We start from the raw sequence: 16,510 nt of genomic DNA on the forward strand, positions 1-16,510 counted from the left end.
GCTGGATAGAACTGCCAACTCTATGCTGAAAAGTAACAAACAGTATCCTCTTTTTAGAGGAAAATTAAGAGCATTAATTCTATAGATTATTTTATTTTTTTTTTGATATTTGGATTTTTAAAAAATGTAACTTTAATCACATTAAGAAATCTCTATTTTTAGATTATGAAAGGTTTTTTTTTCTTTTTTTAAAATAGCTGTTAAATTTTAAGAAGTGTTTTTGGGAGCATGTTAGTCATAGAGTTTTTTCTCCTTTATCTTGGTGATCTATTGAAATAGTCTACCAAGTTTCCTGTTGTTCAACCAACTTGACATTTTTAGAATAAGTTGTACTAGCACATGATGGTTGGCTCTTTAAATACATTTCTGGATTTGATTTGCCAATATATTTAGGACCTGGGATCTATATTCATAAGTGACATTGGTCTGGGTATTTCTTTGTTCTCTGTGTGTCTGTGTACACCATTTATGTCTGGATTAGTTTATGATAGGCACAGAAAATGAGTTGGGAAGTATTCCATCTTTTCAAGGTTCTAGAACAGGATAATGACACACAGGTACTTTCTCCTTGGGTATTTGTTTGGGTCACTCTGCTCTCGTGAATCTGGAGCTTTGGATGGAGAAATTATACATCTACTCTAAAACAAACTGTAGGGAAATGAGATTAGCTGTGAAGACTAGTTAACCTGACCTCAGAGAAACAAAACTAACAGATAAAATTATAGCATTCATGAACACCTGCTATGTAATTAGTTGCGTATTTTTGTGTTTTTGTCCATCTCCCATGACCAGAATCTATTGAGTACTTTGTTCATTGTTATGCTTGTAGCACTGAGAATAGTGCCAGCTCTGTAGTAGACACTCAATAACTTTTTGTTCATTAAATAAATGAATAAAGTAATAGATGATTTTGCTTTGGTTGTGAATGGATGTTTCTTTAAGGAGATGTGAAAAAATTCTAGGTAGTATAATAATATATCTGTCAGAATACTAATTATATTTTAGCACCATTTACCTGAGACCGAAATATATACATATATACACACATATATACATATATACACACATATATACATATATATATATATATAGAGAGAGAGAGAGAGACTCTGTTTCTTAGAAAAGTATGTGCATAATTATATTCTCTCTGTTCAGGTTTATAACTTCACTCTAATCCAGCCCCAGGCTGATGTCTTAATTAGATTTACTTTTGGAAACCAGCGGACCTAAGGGAGGAAGAGGCTATGATGAAGAATGCAAGTATCTTGATAACAACCATTCATATGTTGTTTTCAGTGTCATGCATGTTAGGAAGTTAAGTTTTTCTTTCCTATCAGTAGATATACTAAGCTTCCTAAAGACATCAATCGGAAGTTTCTTGGGAAGATAGGAATAAGATTTTCCCCAAAAGAGGAAAAACATTTAATTCTATAGTGTAATAAATCAGCTGGTAAACTTCTTTAAAAAAAAATCACTCTTGTTACTTTTAACACAGTGGCATGGATTAAAGAGAGCTCATAGCCTAAGTTTAAATTTTTTTAAGTAATTTGTAATAAAAGGAAAAAAAATGTAAGTTGTTCAGCTGTTACCTTGTTGACACCACAAATTGTCACACTCTCTTTTCCCTTTTTTTTTTTTTTTTTTACAGAGTCTCTTTCTTCTTTTGGAACAGACACATCACCCTAACCCCCAGTTACTTTTTCCTTCCTCTTTCTATGGGTTCTGCTCCTGTTTCAACTTTTACCTACTTTTGAAGACCTTTTTATCTACTGATACACTTTCTGCAGCTCTTAATCAAAGCTGCGTTTTAGCAATGATAATATTTATTGTAATTTTAACTGTCTCTGTTTTTCTCTTAGTAGACTCTATTCTCTATCAGGGCAGAAAATTCACTATTTAATTGTTGACCTATTTAATTAAACCCAACATAGCATTAATAAAGAGTGGCAATGAATCAATGTTTGGAAAACGAATGTGTTTTTAAGAAGGATGTATTCCTGTGATAGACCTAGCCTGGAAACGAAACTCCTTTACCTGGGCCTCAAAATGTAATCCACAAAGGTTGAATTCTTCTATTTGTTGTTGTAGACTTTTCTCAACTCTCAAATTTATACATATACAAACAAGGAGAGAGAAAGAGAAGAAAGTAATATGGGGATGTGGAGAAGCAGGGACAACTGATGAAAAGAGCTATAAAAACTATAAAAGAGTGATCGTTTTTGCATGTCAAATTGATATTTTTATTTTATAACAGGAGTGAATTATGTCAGAACATCCCTTCCAAACGTCCTTTCCTTTTTAGATTTCTTTTTCTTAATTATAAAGTACTACATAAGGAAACATGGCATGTTTCTGTTCACTGCTATTTAAACAACATGAAGCTGATCGCTTTATTGACTTTTTCCCAGAAATCTTACTGTTGTCTATTGGTATAACACTTTTTGAAAAGTGAGAGAAAAGTTACTTATTAAGGAAGACATTGGAAAGGTGAAACTCTGGGGTGCCCATTGGAAAGGTGAAACCCTGGGGTGCCCATTGGAAAGGTGAAACCCTGGGGTGCCCATTGGAAAGGTGAAACCCTGGGGTGCCCATGTTTCTCCTTGAGAGCCTCACATGACTCCAAAACATGGAATACTCACGTGCAGCGCTGTCAACCTAAACTAAAATATCCAAGGTGGCCATCATCCTCCTTCTCCCGTTTCTTTTCATGATTGGGTTAACTTATCCCCACTTGTCTTTCACAGAAGAAACCCAAGAAGATGTAGGCTCAGGTAGTATTAATAGAAAAAGCAAAACTGATCCAATCAAAGTAAATTGATGAAGAGAGATCTTTTTTCTAGGTCCTAGGATAAGGTAGACTTCAGGTATATGAAAGTAGATTGAGACCTCAGTTTCTGTTAAAAGTCTGAACAATTGGCTTAATAAACCTTTCTGTCTAAACGGTAATGCCACTGTTTTTTTTTTTTTTTCAATGGGTCATGTTCAAAACTACTGTAGGAAAATATTTGTAAAGTTATTGTTGGATGGTAGGAGTATGGGGTGGAGCTGGCCTTAGGGAAATGAGAGCAGCAATAGTAAAAAAAGATTTAAAAAAAACACATGTTTGGCTCAAGTCAGTAGCTTTGAAAGACAGGACAGGTCAAGAAGAAGCTGGAAAGCAAGATGAATGATGTAAAGCTTGCTGTCTTGGGTGGTGAGGGAGCAGGCAAATCTGGTAAGTGGTGGTGTTTTCTGTGGCATGGTGTAGAGTACCATAAGAGAGAGAAATATATTGACATGATATATAATATATATTATAACATATGTATAACCTGATACAACTATATATTATTTTTCTTTAGGAGTTTTCACTTTAACAGCAAAGAATGCAATTAACTGTATATTTATTAAAATGTAATATACAGGTTGAGGTGTAACTGTTTGAAGTTTTAATTTGTGTCTTGTTCTCCTGATGTCTAAAATTCATAGACATAACAGGAACTCTCTCCATCACTATCCCGTCTGCTTCTCACTCCGGCACACCTGCCGCCACACATACCAGTAACCAAACAGTGGCCTTGAAAAGATTCTCCTGTTCTGAGACTAGAGGCAGAGAGAGATGCGTGGAGACCCGTGGATTATTTTTAAATGTCACATTATTGGGAAGAGAAAACTTTGAAAGGGAATGGCTTTTTAGATGCCTGGGAACTGAGCAGCAGGTGCCCTGACCTCAGAAGCTATGTTTTTGTTTTATGCTGTTGTGTTTGGGGTCACATTATGATGGTGGTGAGGATGCCACCAGTAAAGCCACCTGAGCCCAATGCATCCTAACAACGGGCCAGACCCAGGAGCTGCAGTAAGAGAAACCAACACTAGAGGTCCTTCCTCTACATCCTGGATTTTTAAGTCCCAGTATCCTTAAACAGTTGCACGTGATTGGTACTGTCCTGGTCACTACTAGCATGAAGCGCCTTGGAGCCACATTTAATTTGATAAAATAAAGAGATGGCATAGTTCTTGCATCTCACATTTAATGAGAAATCTGTCTCTGTTACAAAGATAACTTGCCCCGTGTGTGCATTAGTGAGTTACACAGTGATCTGAGCGGGCAGCACGCTAAGATCCCTTCCTAGCCTCCTAATCTTTATGGCTGTACAGTGGGAATCTTGCTGATTATCATTTAGATCAGAAGTTAGTAAAGCTTTAAAGTCCTCATGAATGGTTGGTAATTTTTGAGCTAAAAGGTAAAACCTTATGCATATAACTAAATTATTTGTATCCTAAAATGGGTAAGCCCCTAAATCCAGCTTGTTTTGTTTTGCAGCCCTTACAGTAAGATTTCTTACCAAGCGATTCGTTGGAGAATATGCTTCTAATTTTGGTAAGTCACTACTTCATAGGCTTCTTTTCACCTTGAAACTTCAGCATCATAATTAATATCAGAGAAGCATTTTAACAGAATCTTCCATTTTTGCACTTTTAAGCAACTTATTTATTCACGGATTCTGGTTAGAAATGCCCAAATAAGTACTTGAATTAAATTTTCATTTATGATAAAATTTGTCCAATTTGATGTTAACTGAGATGGATTAGAAATCCAGTTAGTTTCAGTCTAGAACTAAAAACACTAAAATGAGGACCCCCCCACCCCCTAACTCCGTGCCAAGGGTTGTGGAGCATGTGAATATGGATTTTTCGGTAAGCAATGAAACAATTTTGAAATAAAGCAACATCTGTTCAAAGATAAAGAGAAATTAATTATAAAAGCACAAGTGGCTACAAAATAAATGCTTATTTTTATTGCAAACCATGTCAAATAAGAGGGAAACTATGCTTTGATTAAAGATCATATCTTCATCATCCAGCTTGCTTATGTAAGTTTCAGAAAAATTCTAAAACAGATGTCAGGGCACCTCAATATAATCTTAAGATCATTTCATTAACTCTACTATAAATGTCTGTTATTTTGATCAGAATTAGCACGACATATGGGAAATGTCACAGTGGGGAGTTAATAAAAAGTGGGGAATTTTGTCAGAGGTTTGCATACATTTTTGGATCAGCAATTGATTTATATAATGATACTACTGTCTTACCCGACTGAAGGCATGGGGGAAAGGGTTTTTTTGGTTTTTAAACAAAAATGAAGATTTTAAAGAAATACGAGAATTGGAGAAAGGGAAATTATTTTTTTGGCTCAATAATACTCAGATTAAGAAGTTATGATTGCAAGTGTGTTTTTCTATGAGAAATAAACAACAAAAATCTTTAGCATTCATTCAGGAGGTTGCATCATTAGAGTATTTTAGAAAATAACTTTCAGGTATTGCTTTGTATGGTTTCCTACATGTAGCCAACATAGTGCTTCAATCCATATGACATTGTAAATGTCCAAGAGCAAGCATTTGAAAACTGATTATAGAAAGAAGAAACATACAGAAAGAGAAATTCGTATTATTTCATTACTCAAGTCAAGTACCCCAGTCAAAAAGGTCAACATAACACACAAGCTACAAAACTACGGAACAAAACAAAGCATAAATAAAACAACACAACACTCACAAAAAACGCTAACAGCAACAACAAAATAAAAACATCACCTTAATCTTTTATAAGATATAGTTACATGAGCAAATAAAGTGTACACGTTTCTGGCTGTTACATCTCTATTAAAAATATAAGACCGAGAGACATTTTAAAAGACAGCCAGAAGAACAGAAGATCAGCAATGTGTGAGGACTAGCTAGCAAGCAAACAAACAAACAAAAACCCTGTCTTGTAAATGAATGCTTGAAGGGCAACTGATAAAGTTCTAAAAAGTTAAGAGCTGGTGACCCCTGCTGGCAGTTTTTGAGTTTTGAGAGTGGATATTTTTAAATGTCTTAGAAGGAAATTATATGGTTCACAATAGTAAACGTATAAAGTTTAGAATAAACTGTCTGAAAACATATATTAAAGTTTAATGAAACTGTAACAATATTCATCAAATGTAACCTAGAAGGATTGTAAAATTCATCGCTAACCCCCCGAAGTTGACTTTCCCAAATGTCTGCTACATCTTCGTACTGTGGGTTACAGAGTATTTGCCAGAACGGGTCATGATTTTGTGTCAATATGCAATTTTAGACGGAAGTAGATCTTGTATTAAAACACTGGAGGGACAGTTACAGAATAGATATCTGCGCAATTACATTTGAGGTGGAAGAAACTGTTACCAAAGCTCAAAGGAAGGAACTGTCTGAAAAATGTGAGAAATGGTGTGGAGGTCGGTATAGCTCCAGTGGAAAGAATTTGACAGACAATAGCCTGAGAGGTCTACTGAAATCACAGAAGTAAAGGGAGACTAGATAACTAGAGAAATTCTTAGGCATTTTAAAGCTTTTGGTTTAGCTAAGTGAGCTGGGGAGCCAGTGGAGAGATTTGATCAGACCAGTGACATGATTGGGCTACAGATTCCCTTTTGCTTCTACGTTGAGAGTAGACTTGGTACAAGAAGGGAGTTAGGGGTGGGATAAAGCAGAGAGATGAGTTAGGAGGTTTTGTAATAGACAAAACTAATGGTGGCTTCGACCAGAGTGTTGGCAGTGGAAGTGGTGAGAGGCAGACAAATCCAAATAAACCTTGAATACAGAGTGAAAAGGAATTTTTAATGGAATAAATACAGGATATAAGAGAAAGGAGGACTCACGGATGGCCTTAAGGCATTTAACCTGCAAAACTGGAGCTGTGGATATGTCATTTAATGATACAGAAAACTGTGGAAGATGAAGTCATTGCAGAGAGATCAGAGGTACCATTTCAGATTGTTAAGGTTGAGATGTCAGTCGGGTATCTAAATAGAGGTGTCTAATGGTGATGGTTGTCTGGAGTTCAGGGAAGAGGTCTGGGCTACAGATACGGGATTGCCAGCAATAATTGTTACATAAAGACTCTGACTGGATGAGGTTAGCAAGGGAGTGAGTGCAGGTAGAGAAGACATCCATAAACTGGATTCATGGTTGGAGTGAGGGAAGGTATCGTGGGACAAATGAAAAAGATTAATACAAAGCAACACAGAATAAACAAAAAAACCAGGAGAGTTGCCTTGAAAGCTAAGTGAAAGAAACATTTTACGGAGGCAGGAGTGCCCGACCAGGTTAATACTACTGATAAGACAAAATCAATACACCAAACTTTCCACCATAACCTTGATAAAGACAGTTTCAGTCAAGTAATTGGAGTTAAAACCTGATTGGAATATTTTGAAAATCATGCGAGGAGAGAAGTTGGAAACAGGAGATGTAGATATTTACCAAAAGGCCAGCAGAGAATAGAGCAATAACTGAAAGAGATTATGGGATCCAAAGGATTGCTAAGTTAGGAGAAATTCAGCTGTCAGTAACGATACAGTAAAGAGGAAAAATTTATGATGCAGAAGAGAGAAGTAGAATTAGTGGAGCCATGTCTTTCAGTAGGTCAGATGAAATGGTAACTTGTTCGTAGTGCATGGATTGGCTGTAGAAACACAGATATTTGATCCACAGTAATAGAATGGAAAATAAGCACGTAGGGGAATAAATCCAGCAGTGAAGTTCATCTGTAAGAAATATATATTAGCAACTATAGCATATACATGTTTTTTGACCACCAGCAATAAAGAAAACCCACAGTACTGCTCAACTAAAATATGACTGGTTGAATTTGCAGGACTGTGATCCAAATATAAGTCTATCTTTTTTTTTTATTCTGGAGTATTTCCATACTGATGGGTATATGCATATTTTTCAGAATCTATCTATAATAAGCATTTGTGTTTGGAAGGGAAACAATTGAATCTAGAAATATACGACCCTTGTTCTCAGGTAAGTGTGACAAAATACTTTTATTTTTTTCAATCATGATTTGAAGAAGATTGGATAAAAGTATGTGAAGTTGCTAATCTTGAAGTTACTTCTCAATTTTAATTATTAAAATTTAAGACATTATTTTAGTGTTATAAATTCCATTATCTAGTTTCTCTGTAAAGTTATGACAAAATTATATTACAGATATCTTTAAAATAGCAATATTAGGCTGTGTTCATAATATATTTCTATCAGGTCACAGTGTAGCTGTCAGAAGTTAATAGTTTAATGGCTTATCAATTCAGTTTATATTTTTGCTAAGTTGTATTTGTAACTAACCACTATCAATAAAGCTTAAGTAAGAAATATTTTGAATACAAACCTCTTTGTTCAAATACAAAAAGGTTAAAATAGAATTATGTGAATAAGAGAAGGGATGTCCGGTTGTTCAAGATTTTAGAGCAACTCCATGGGACAAAGTCTGTTGGGTATGAAAAATCTTTTTAACTAAACCTCATCAATATTTTTTAACTGATTTAGGTCTAGTACCAAAAATTAATATATATTTTATTTACTAATAAAGATAACAATATTCTCTTTTTTCAAAAAAATGTGGCTATTAATTTAAAGGGCAATAATTAGAGCTTATCAAATTTTCAGAAAAAGAGGAGGAAAGTTGTAAAATGAGATACTGTAACTTTATTGTAGTTCTTTATAGTTTAAGATATAATGACTTTTTATTAAAGAAAAAGGACAAAGAAACAAGAAACTACACATTAGAACATGTCAGTATTTGGCTTACTGAATTCTCTTCCTGGTGAAATGGGTCTCCATTAATTAACTGTCAAAGGTGTAAAACACAGGTGTCAGATCCCACCACGTTCAATGTGCTTGGTTTATTTTCAGCCACAGAAAGCAAAATTTTCCCTCACAAGTGATCTGCAATGGGCAGATGGGTTTGTTATTGTGTATGACATCAGTGACAGGTCTTCGTTTGCTTTTGCAAAAGCAATGATCTACAGAATTCGGGAGCCACAAACTAGTCATTGTAAAAGGTGAGATATCTTTCATTCCTCTCTCCATTCTCTTTAGTAAATCATCATATAGCTGTAAGCATCATTAGGAAGAGTTTAATGCAGGCTTCCAATTACAAAATTTAACAGCCCTGAACAATCCACCTTCCATTCCACAGGAGAGTTACACATGTAGTAAAAGGAATAAGATGAGAATACTTTATATCCTGGCTGACATAAACAGTTACTAGCCCCGAGTAAATGGCTATTTTACAAGACAGCTTCTATTGTTAACATGACACTCACTTGCAAAATAATTGTCCTCTGTACACAAGATAAGTTCCCTTTCCACCCTTCTTTTTCATTCCCACAAAAAATGTTAAGGATACCAAATAAATCCAGATTTATTACATTTGGCATCCAATTCCTAGTCATGGGGTTGTTCAATCTCTCAAAGCAAAATAGACTGAATAATCAAACTGTTATAAATTCTAACTATGAGAATATATTTTTCTCCATTTGACCTCCTAAAATAAAAAGCTGATCAACAATTCCTCATTGTTAATGTCTTGACACAAATGACTCTGAAGGAAAGCATTATTTTTGCATTCGTAAGTGTAAGTTAAAACCTATGAATTTTCCATTTTAATTTATCTTTTAAAAACCTGTTTTAGCCTTTGCATTTAAAAGATTTATTTTTGTTTAACATGCTGGTGTAAGGGATTCTTTGTGCTCTTAATCGCATTTGTCCTTAAACTCTAAAATAACGTTCCAATCTGGGAAGCAAAAAAGCACAATATTACTACTGAAACTTGGTATCCGTGCTTTTTTTATGTCTATTTTAAATGCCCACTATCAAGAAATCATTGATAATATTGATATTTATAAATGCCCACCATCAAGATAATAATTGATAAAAGTTATTCCCCTGGAGTCAGTTGATGTAAATTTCTGTTTATATCTGATTAACCTTAGGTAAACCCTTTAATCTCTAGACCTCCTTTTTCTGATTATAAAACTGATGGAAGCATGGTGGGAGAAAAGAATGTTATTTTACTAAGGTAACGCATAGCTCTGAGTTCCTATTAATGTTACTGATTTTGAGGGAACTCCACTGTTTCAAGCATTAGATGCCTTATATTTAAGCACCATGACTTAGGTAAAGGTCAGTAATAAAATTACTTTGATACTCTCCCAAATCAAAAGAATCACTTAAGAATAGTCAACAACATATAAGTTTTTAAAAATCCTTGTATTTGACATTTTTCAGGCCATCTTCTTAATGTACTGACCAAATAATTTTTGAGTATTTCCAGTTCTCAATCTTTAGGTAAACTAAAGTCTATTTCCAGCTCTCTTATCTGTAGACAGAAAGCAAAATATGGCATTGTTTTACAAAATTACATCTGATATTTACACTCACCCTTCAAAATTTTTCATTCACCCTTCCCTTCAATTCTTCACAGTAATTTTCTGAAGTATATAGAAAAAGATACTATTAGTACCCTCAGAATCCAGTACACACAGTGCTTTTTCCCTCATGGTTCATGTGAATGAAATCAACGTTTCGTGGTTTCCATGCAATATCTCTTTAGAGTTGAAGACTGTTTCCATTTTCCCATTTCTTCCCTATATCAGGTATCTTGGCAGAGTTCTATGCCATTTAAGGAATAGTAGTCTTAATATATTCTTCAAGTGAAACTCTGTCTTAGAAAAATTTACTTTAGGTACACTGTAACTGAGGAGATTATATTGATATTTGCCAAAGACACTACTTTAACAAAGAAATATATTTCTTAAATAAACAGAGAAATTGTATAAGTTCACAAAATTGTAAAATTTTCTTTAGAGTGTGTTATGATGAATATTAACAAAGAACAAACAGCAAGTATTGAATGTTTTTCCTTAGGAAAACTATGTCTAAATTGTTCAATTAGTAAAGAGACATTAGTTAATCCTCTTTCAATTGATAAGAAAATTAAAAATATCACTTAGTGAACGTCTTTTATTGCCTGGCACTTGGCTAGGTTTTTTATGTACATCTTAATTTAATCTCTAGGAGCATTCTGTGTGACAAGACTTTTTTTTTACATATACCATTTTTTTTAAACAATAAGGAAATTGAAAGTGGAGAATGTTACAACCATGCCTTGTTAGTAAACAGAGCCATCATTCAGGAATAAGTTTTTGTCACTTCCAATCCTGTGTTTTAAGAGCCTTCTTGCTTCTGTGTCATTTACTGCATTTTATCTAATATAATTCTCCTAAGTAAATTAGAATACATACACACATCCACAAATAACACACATACTACATATACAATATTATTTTCTTTTTTTGGTCTGTAATTCTTTTTGACATAAACCAACTTTAAAAAAAAAAGAGTTGTTAAAACAGTCTTGCCAAAGAATTGTGTGTTTGTATTTCAGAGCCGTGGATTCAGCAGTGCTTTTGGTTGGTAACAAGCAAGATCTCTGCCATGTGCGCGAGGTTGGCTGGGAAGAAGGGCAAAAGCTGGCATTGGATTACCGTTGCCAATTCTGTGAACTGTCTGCAGCAGAGCAGTCTCTGGAGGTGGAAATGATGTTCATCAGAATTATCAAGGACATCCTGACAAACTTCAAACTCAAAGAAAAGAGAAGGCCCAGTGGATCTAAATCAATGGCTAAACTGATCAATAATGTATTTGGAAGGAGAAGGAAATCTGTTTAGCAGTCATGTGATCCTAGGGGATTTATTATATCAGAGCATTTCAAACATTTGTATAATAATTAAATTCACCCTTTGTATATAATTAAAAATGATTCTCTTAGAGATATGAAATGATTGGCCATGAACCACAGGTGTGTTTTCAAATGTATAGTTTGCCTTTTTCATTGTTTGTGTCTCGTACACTTTGCTTCACACTTAACCTTTATTACACAGAAGAGCATCAGGATAACCTATTGGTGGATTACCGTACAGTTTACCTTGCCAAATAAACTCTGCTCGTGTAATTTTATTAAACTGCCATCCTAAAGGGCCCAGTTTACCTTTATTTTATATTTCTTTTTAATCAAACATATAGTTACATTCCTATAGTTAATTTATTATAGGGCTTAATTTATCAATTTGTGGAAGTTCATGATCTATTTGATAGAAATGCATGGATTTAATTTTTAAAGTGTCTTTATAATAAACTAGTGAGTTACTTGACAGTACACAAATTTCACTTATAACTTAGGCCTTAGGAAGTTTAATTCCTTACCTTTATGTACCTAGTTTGTAGTTGATCTGATGATGAAAATGTTTGCCTTTCTTTATTGTACACTCTGCTAACAAGGGTAATTATCACAGAGAAATTAACTTATACAGCTAAGATCCTTTTTAGATTAAACTGTTAATTTTTTTTTGTTCATTTAGAAATCCACACATCATAGAGAAAGAACAAAAAAGTAAAAATTGGTAAATATATAACCTTGAAGACCATGTTGTCCTGAAACATTTTGGGGCTTCTCAGATTACATCGGATACAATTTCCTGCAGAATCGACTGTCCACCTCTGGGACTGTGGTTCCACCTCTGCTGTCCTTGCTCTGCCTGGCACCCACTGTATTTCACGTTGCCGACGTAGGCCTGACTTCAGCCAGTTCGCTGATGAGTAAGGTCAAGCCTCAGAGAAGTTAACCTGGGAATACAAGCAATGCTACACTCCCAGTTGGTTAACATGTGTCAGCGCTAACCTGAGGACCACGGTGGAAGGTCTTGAGTAGAGGGTGGTGCACTGGAATCAGGGAGGGTGACGTGGACCAGTAGGCTGAGCAGGAGAGATGTCGTCGACATGGTCTTGCTCACCATGAGGCATGATCTACCATTTTAGGAGAGACACCTAGAGCTCATCTCTATAGCTTTTCTGTCCTTAGAAATCTAGCCTCTGATACACCAGAGTGAGAATAGATCACAGAACCCTGAAAGAGCAGAGCCGGGGTGCCAGCATCTCAGTGTTGCCTGTTTAACCTGTTAGCCTGTTTATCCACTCACTCAGCCCTCAAAGAAACAGTGCCATTTCCACTATTCCACTGAGGCTCTATTTCTGACACTGGCTGGTTGGAAATTTAGAAGCTGGGTTGAGGCAAAGTCCATACTGTGAGCTCAAGCATTGCTTCCATCTCTGCCACCAAGGCCACTGTTATCATGGCTCCACTATAAATAAACAAAACGTGGTCAAGAGGAAAAGCAGGTTATCTGTGGGGCTGTTCCTCCAGTCCATCTGGTTGTGAAGTGACTTCTCATTGGTGGATGCTCTCTGGTGGGCGTTCAAATGATACACAAAGAGCTGTAGATTGTAAGCCCTCTCTGTGAGATTCACAGGATTTTTCTCCAGTCTTTCTTGTTACTGTTCTAGTCTTACCTCTTATAGAGGCCTCTGACCACTGGCAAAGCTTAGATTACTGCCCAGAACTTTGTACCACATGACACATTTCCTGTCTTTCAAGGTACACAACAGAGTTCTTCTTGAAGTTCTGGCAAATGGGATAATTTCCTTTCACAGTGAGCTTCATGGTTACCTCCGTGCAGAACTGTAATGAGGCACAGTCCCCTTTGCCTGGCACAAACACATCAAGCTTAAGTGAGGAAGGAACGTTCCTTATTAACTAGGAACATTCAGGTTAGATTGCTTTGTAAATGAGAAATAAACTGTCGTGCAGTTATTCCAGTAAATTCAGTGATACACTTTTTTGGTCAACTATTTATAGGGATTTTATTAATCTTTTATAATCTTACTATTGACTATATATGTATATAAACATATCTCTCAGTTTAAGTATTTATATTTTAATTTTTTTGTTTTATTTTGTTCTTAGTAGTATACTGAATAAGCTTAATTTTAGATATTTGGTCTTCATTCTTTAAAATGATTTTCACACTTAAAGAAAGATTCTTCTGGGATTTTGCATTAAAAAGAACATATTTATCCATGTTATATGTAGGAACTCTACTCTCAAAATGGTGTGAAAATTCTTTTTATTGCTTAATCCATGCATATGTATCTGTGAAGAGTCAGAGTTCAAAATTTGTCTGTTAAGGATAGCACTCATATTTGTATAGATTTAAATTTTTTTCTTTATCATACCTTGATTTTTTAGCAAGGTAAGCTGAGATGATACACCTTGTTAAGGGATGTATGGAATATAGGAATAGCAACAAACATTCTCACAGGTAAAAAAAAAAAAAGATGACTGTGAGGTGATAGATGTGTTAATTAACTTGGTTGCGGTAATCATTTCACAATGTGTACACACAAGAAATCATTCTGCTGTACATTTTAAATACATTACAGTTTCATGTGCCAATTATACCACAAAAGCTGAAAAAATTGTTTTACATTTAAAAAGAACTTATGTCCTAAAAATAGTTTCTGTGAGGCAACTTTAGAAATGAACTATTGATTATTTTTCAGAGTTGACATTTTAAAGTACTGAGTTAATTTCACCTTTTGTAATGTGACAGTTTTAAAATGTGGTCACACATTTTTTGGACACATCCCCTTCAAAACGTTGAGTCTGATTCCCTTCACCTTGACTGTGGTTCATCCTTGCTGACTCTCTCTTAATAAACACAATCAGGTGGAAGTAATGGGTAGGACTTAGGAGTCCAGGTTGGAAAAGGTAGAGCTCCCATCTCTTCCCGGTCAGACTCAGCATGTACAAATCTGACTGCCCTGAAGGCACCAGGCCAGAGATACCACTTGGGATCCGTGACCACACCCACCCACCAGATATACCTAGCGAGACCTCAGGTGCTTTCAGCCTCTAACCTTGGACTACTCCAGCTGATGCCAAGTATAGCAGGGATGAGTTATCCCCACTTGCAGATTTATAAGCATATTTTAATATATCCTTGGTTTTTTTTTTTTTTTTTTTTTTTTTTTGGCTAGGGGCTTGTTATATGGTGACTAATGACCAGAGCAGATAATTCATTAAAACCCTTGGTAACCTAACCAGTATGAAATGTTTGGCTATCTTATTAGACAAAAACAAGTTGAAAAAAGGATCTTCCAAACAGATTCAAAATTGTCTATAACATAGCATTGTCCCAATATCAGTTTCCTGGTGAATATAATTCACACGGATGGAAAGCAACTTGCAAAAACCTACAAATAATAAACTGCAGTTTTCCAAAGTGAGAAAAACCACATCTACTTACAATGGAGAAACAAATACATCAACATTAGGCCACAGAATGTTGTAGGTTGAAGAAAGCAAGTGTGTCTATAAATCTCAAAGGTAGTTAAGTGGTAGCACTAGGCTGGGAATTGCCTCTGCGGCTTCCAGGGAAAAAAGCTGCTGTCATTCGCTTTGGATGAGCTTCAGTGAGAGAACACATAACGAGGGGCAACTGCTGAGGAAGGGAATGCCAAAGGGGAGGGGCCTTTAAAATGGTTTTGATTTAATACAAGGCATGCACTATTAATAAAGAGGTTGAATGATACCTGTATGTTTTATAGGTTTATAAATTGGCTGTAGTAAAATATTTTACATCTTAGATCACTAGGTATTGTTTCAGCTTATTATGGGAGATATCTATCTAGAGTTGACTGAATTGTATTAATCTGAACCTAGTTTAATGATGCCTTAACGTTTTTATGGGGGAATTTAATGTTTGCAATATCCATGTTCCTTATTTGAAAGCGTGACTTATAGGTTTCTCATCTTCCTTAAATTATGAAATCCTTCAGCTAATAAAGGAAAATGATTATAGTTTGCAAAAAAGGCAAAGTCATTTAACAATCCATATAACTGTCTATTGTAGGACTTTGCATAATAATTGTAATTTAGCTATTAGGGAGTCTAAAGGCAGTTATCAGTCATACTCTACAATTCTGGGGAAATCAGGCAAAGCCCAAATTATTTAAAGTATTTTAAATTCCCAAGTCAAAAAAAAAAAAGACACTGTAAGTTGGGAATACACTGTATAGTGACAACATATAATTTCAAAGCAAAGAAGAGGTTCATTATAATTTTCAAATGTACAAACCACCAAACAGATTATTTTCCTTTCAGATTATTTTCTTTTGGCTAGAGAGATAATTATTTTTAATAACGGAAATATTAATTCCTGTAAGGAGAGAATTTAGCAGATGAGAAGTGTCAGTTTTAATGTGTAAATTTTAGTAATCCTGGAACAACTAAGGCATAAAGAATTAAGAAAAAATAGAAAATTGAAGAAGAGTAAGAGATGGACTTATTTGCCATTATGCGTAAGTATGAACATTAGTTACCTCAGTTATTAGACCTTTTTATAAGACTGAATATTTAACAACTCGATTTTAGTTCAGTCAACTCAATTTTAAAAATGACTATTAAACTACTAGACACATAAAAATATTTTAAAACATATTAAACATTTTTTTCCAGATATAAATTTACTTTCAAGATAAGCTATTTAGGTTTGCAAAATTTGGAGTGATTTCTACATACAAACACATTTGGAGATGAATTTTGGGGGTTGAGTTGGAAGCAGAATGTTTAATTCATTTAAACAACAATATTAAAAAAAACACTTGGTTGACTTTTATCAGAAGATTTTGACACCTTCAGTAAAAGAAGTCTAAGTTTGACTCATATTGTTATTCTCCACAACAGGAGAGGATTTGGGCAAAATCTGCTCAAACGTAATTTAAAAATGATTGAATTTGATCATTCTAAATTACTA

The 16,510-nt window shown here is 34.8% G+C and overlaps 1 protein-coding gene across 1 annotated transcript; it reads left to right on the forward strand.

Annotated features, from left to right (window-relative positions):
- Positions 1-3,041: 3,041 nt before the first annotated feature.
- RERGL (RERG like) lies at positions 3,042-13,516 on the forward strand. Its single transcript, XM_006192095.3, has 5 exons — positions 3,042-3,214; positions 4,304-4,360; positions 7,747-7,820; positions 8,709-8,857; positions 11,245-13,516. The coding sequence occupies exons 1-5, from the start codon at positions 3,163-3,165 to the stop codon at positions 11,525-11,527; spliced, it is 615 nt and encodes a 204-aa protein (XP_006192157.1). The 5' UTR covers positions 3,042-3,162; the 3' UTR covers positions 11,528-13,516.
- The last annotated feature ends 2,994 nt before the right edge of the window (positions 13,517-16,510 follow it).

Source organism: Camelus ferus, chromosome 34, assembly GCF_009834535.1.
Source record: "Camelus ferus isolate YT-003-E chromosome 34, BCGSAC_Cfer_1.0, whole genome shotgun sequence".
Taxonomy (NCBI): Eukaryota; Metazoa; Chordata; class Mammalia; order Artiodactyla; family Camelidae; genus Camelus; species Camelus ferus.

Excerpts from the sequence above, each read along its gene's own strand:
- RERGL (XM_006192095.3), top strand. The coding sequence starts at position 3,163 with ATGAATGATGTAAAGCTTGCTGTCTTGGGTGGTGAGGGAGCAGGCAAA. Across the intron at positions 3,215-4,303 it reads TGAGGGAGCAGGCAAATCTG|CCCTTACAGTAAGATTTCTT; the intron begins GTAAGTGGTGGT and ends TTTGTTTTGCAG. Across the intron at positions 7,821-8,708 it reads TATACGACCCTTGTTCTCAG|CCACAGAAAGCAAAATTTTC; the intron begins GTAAGTGTGACA and ends GTTTATTTTCAG.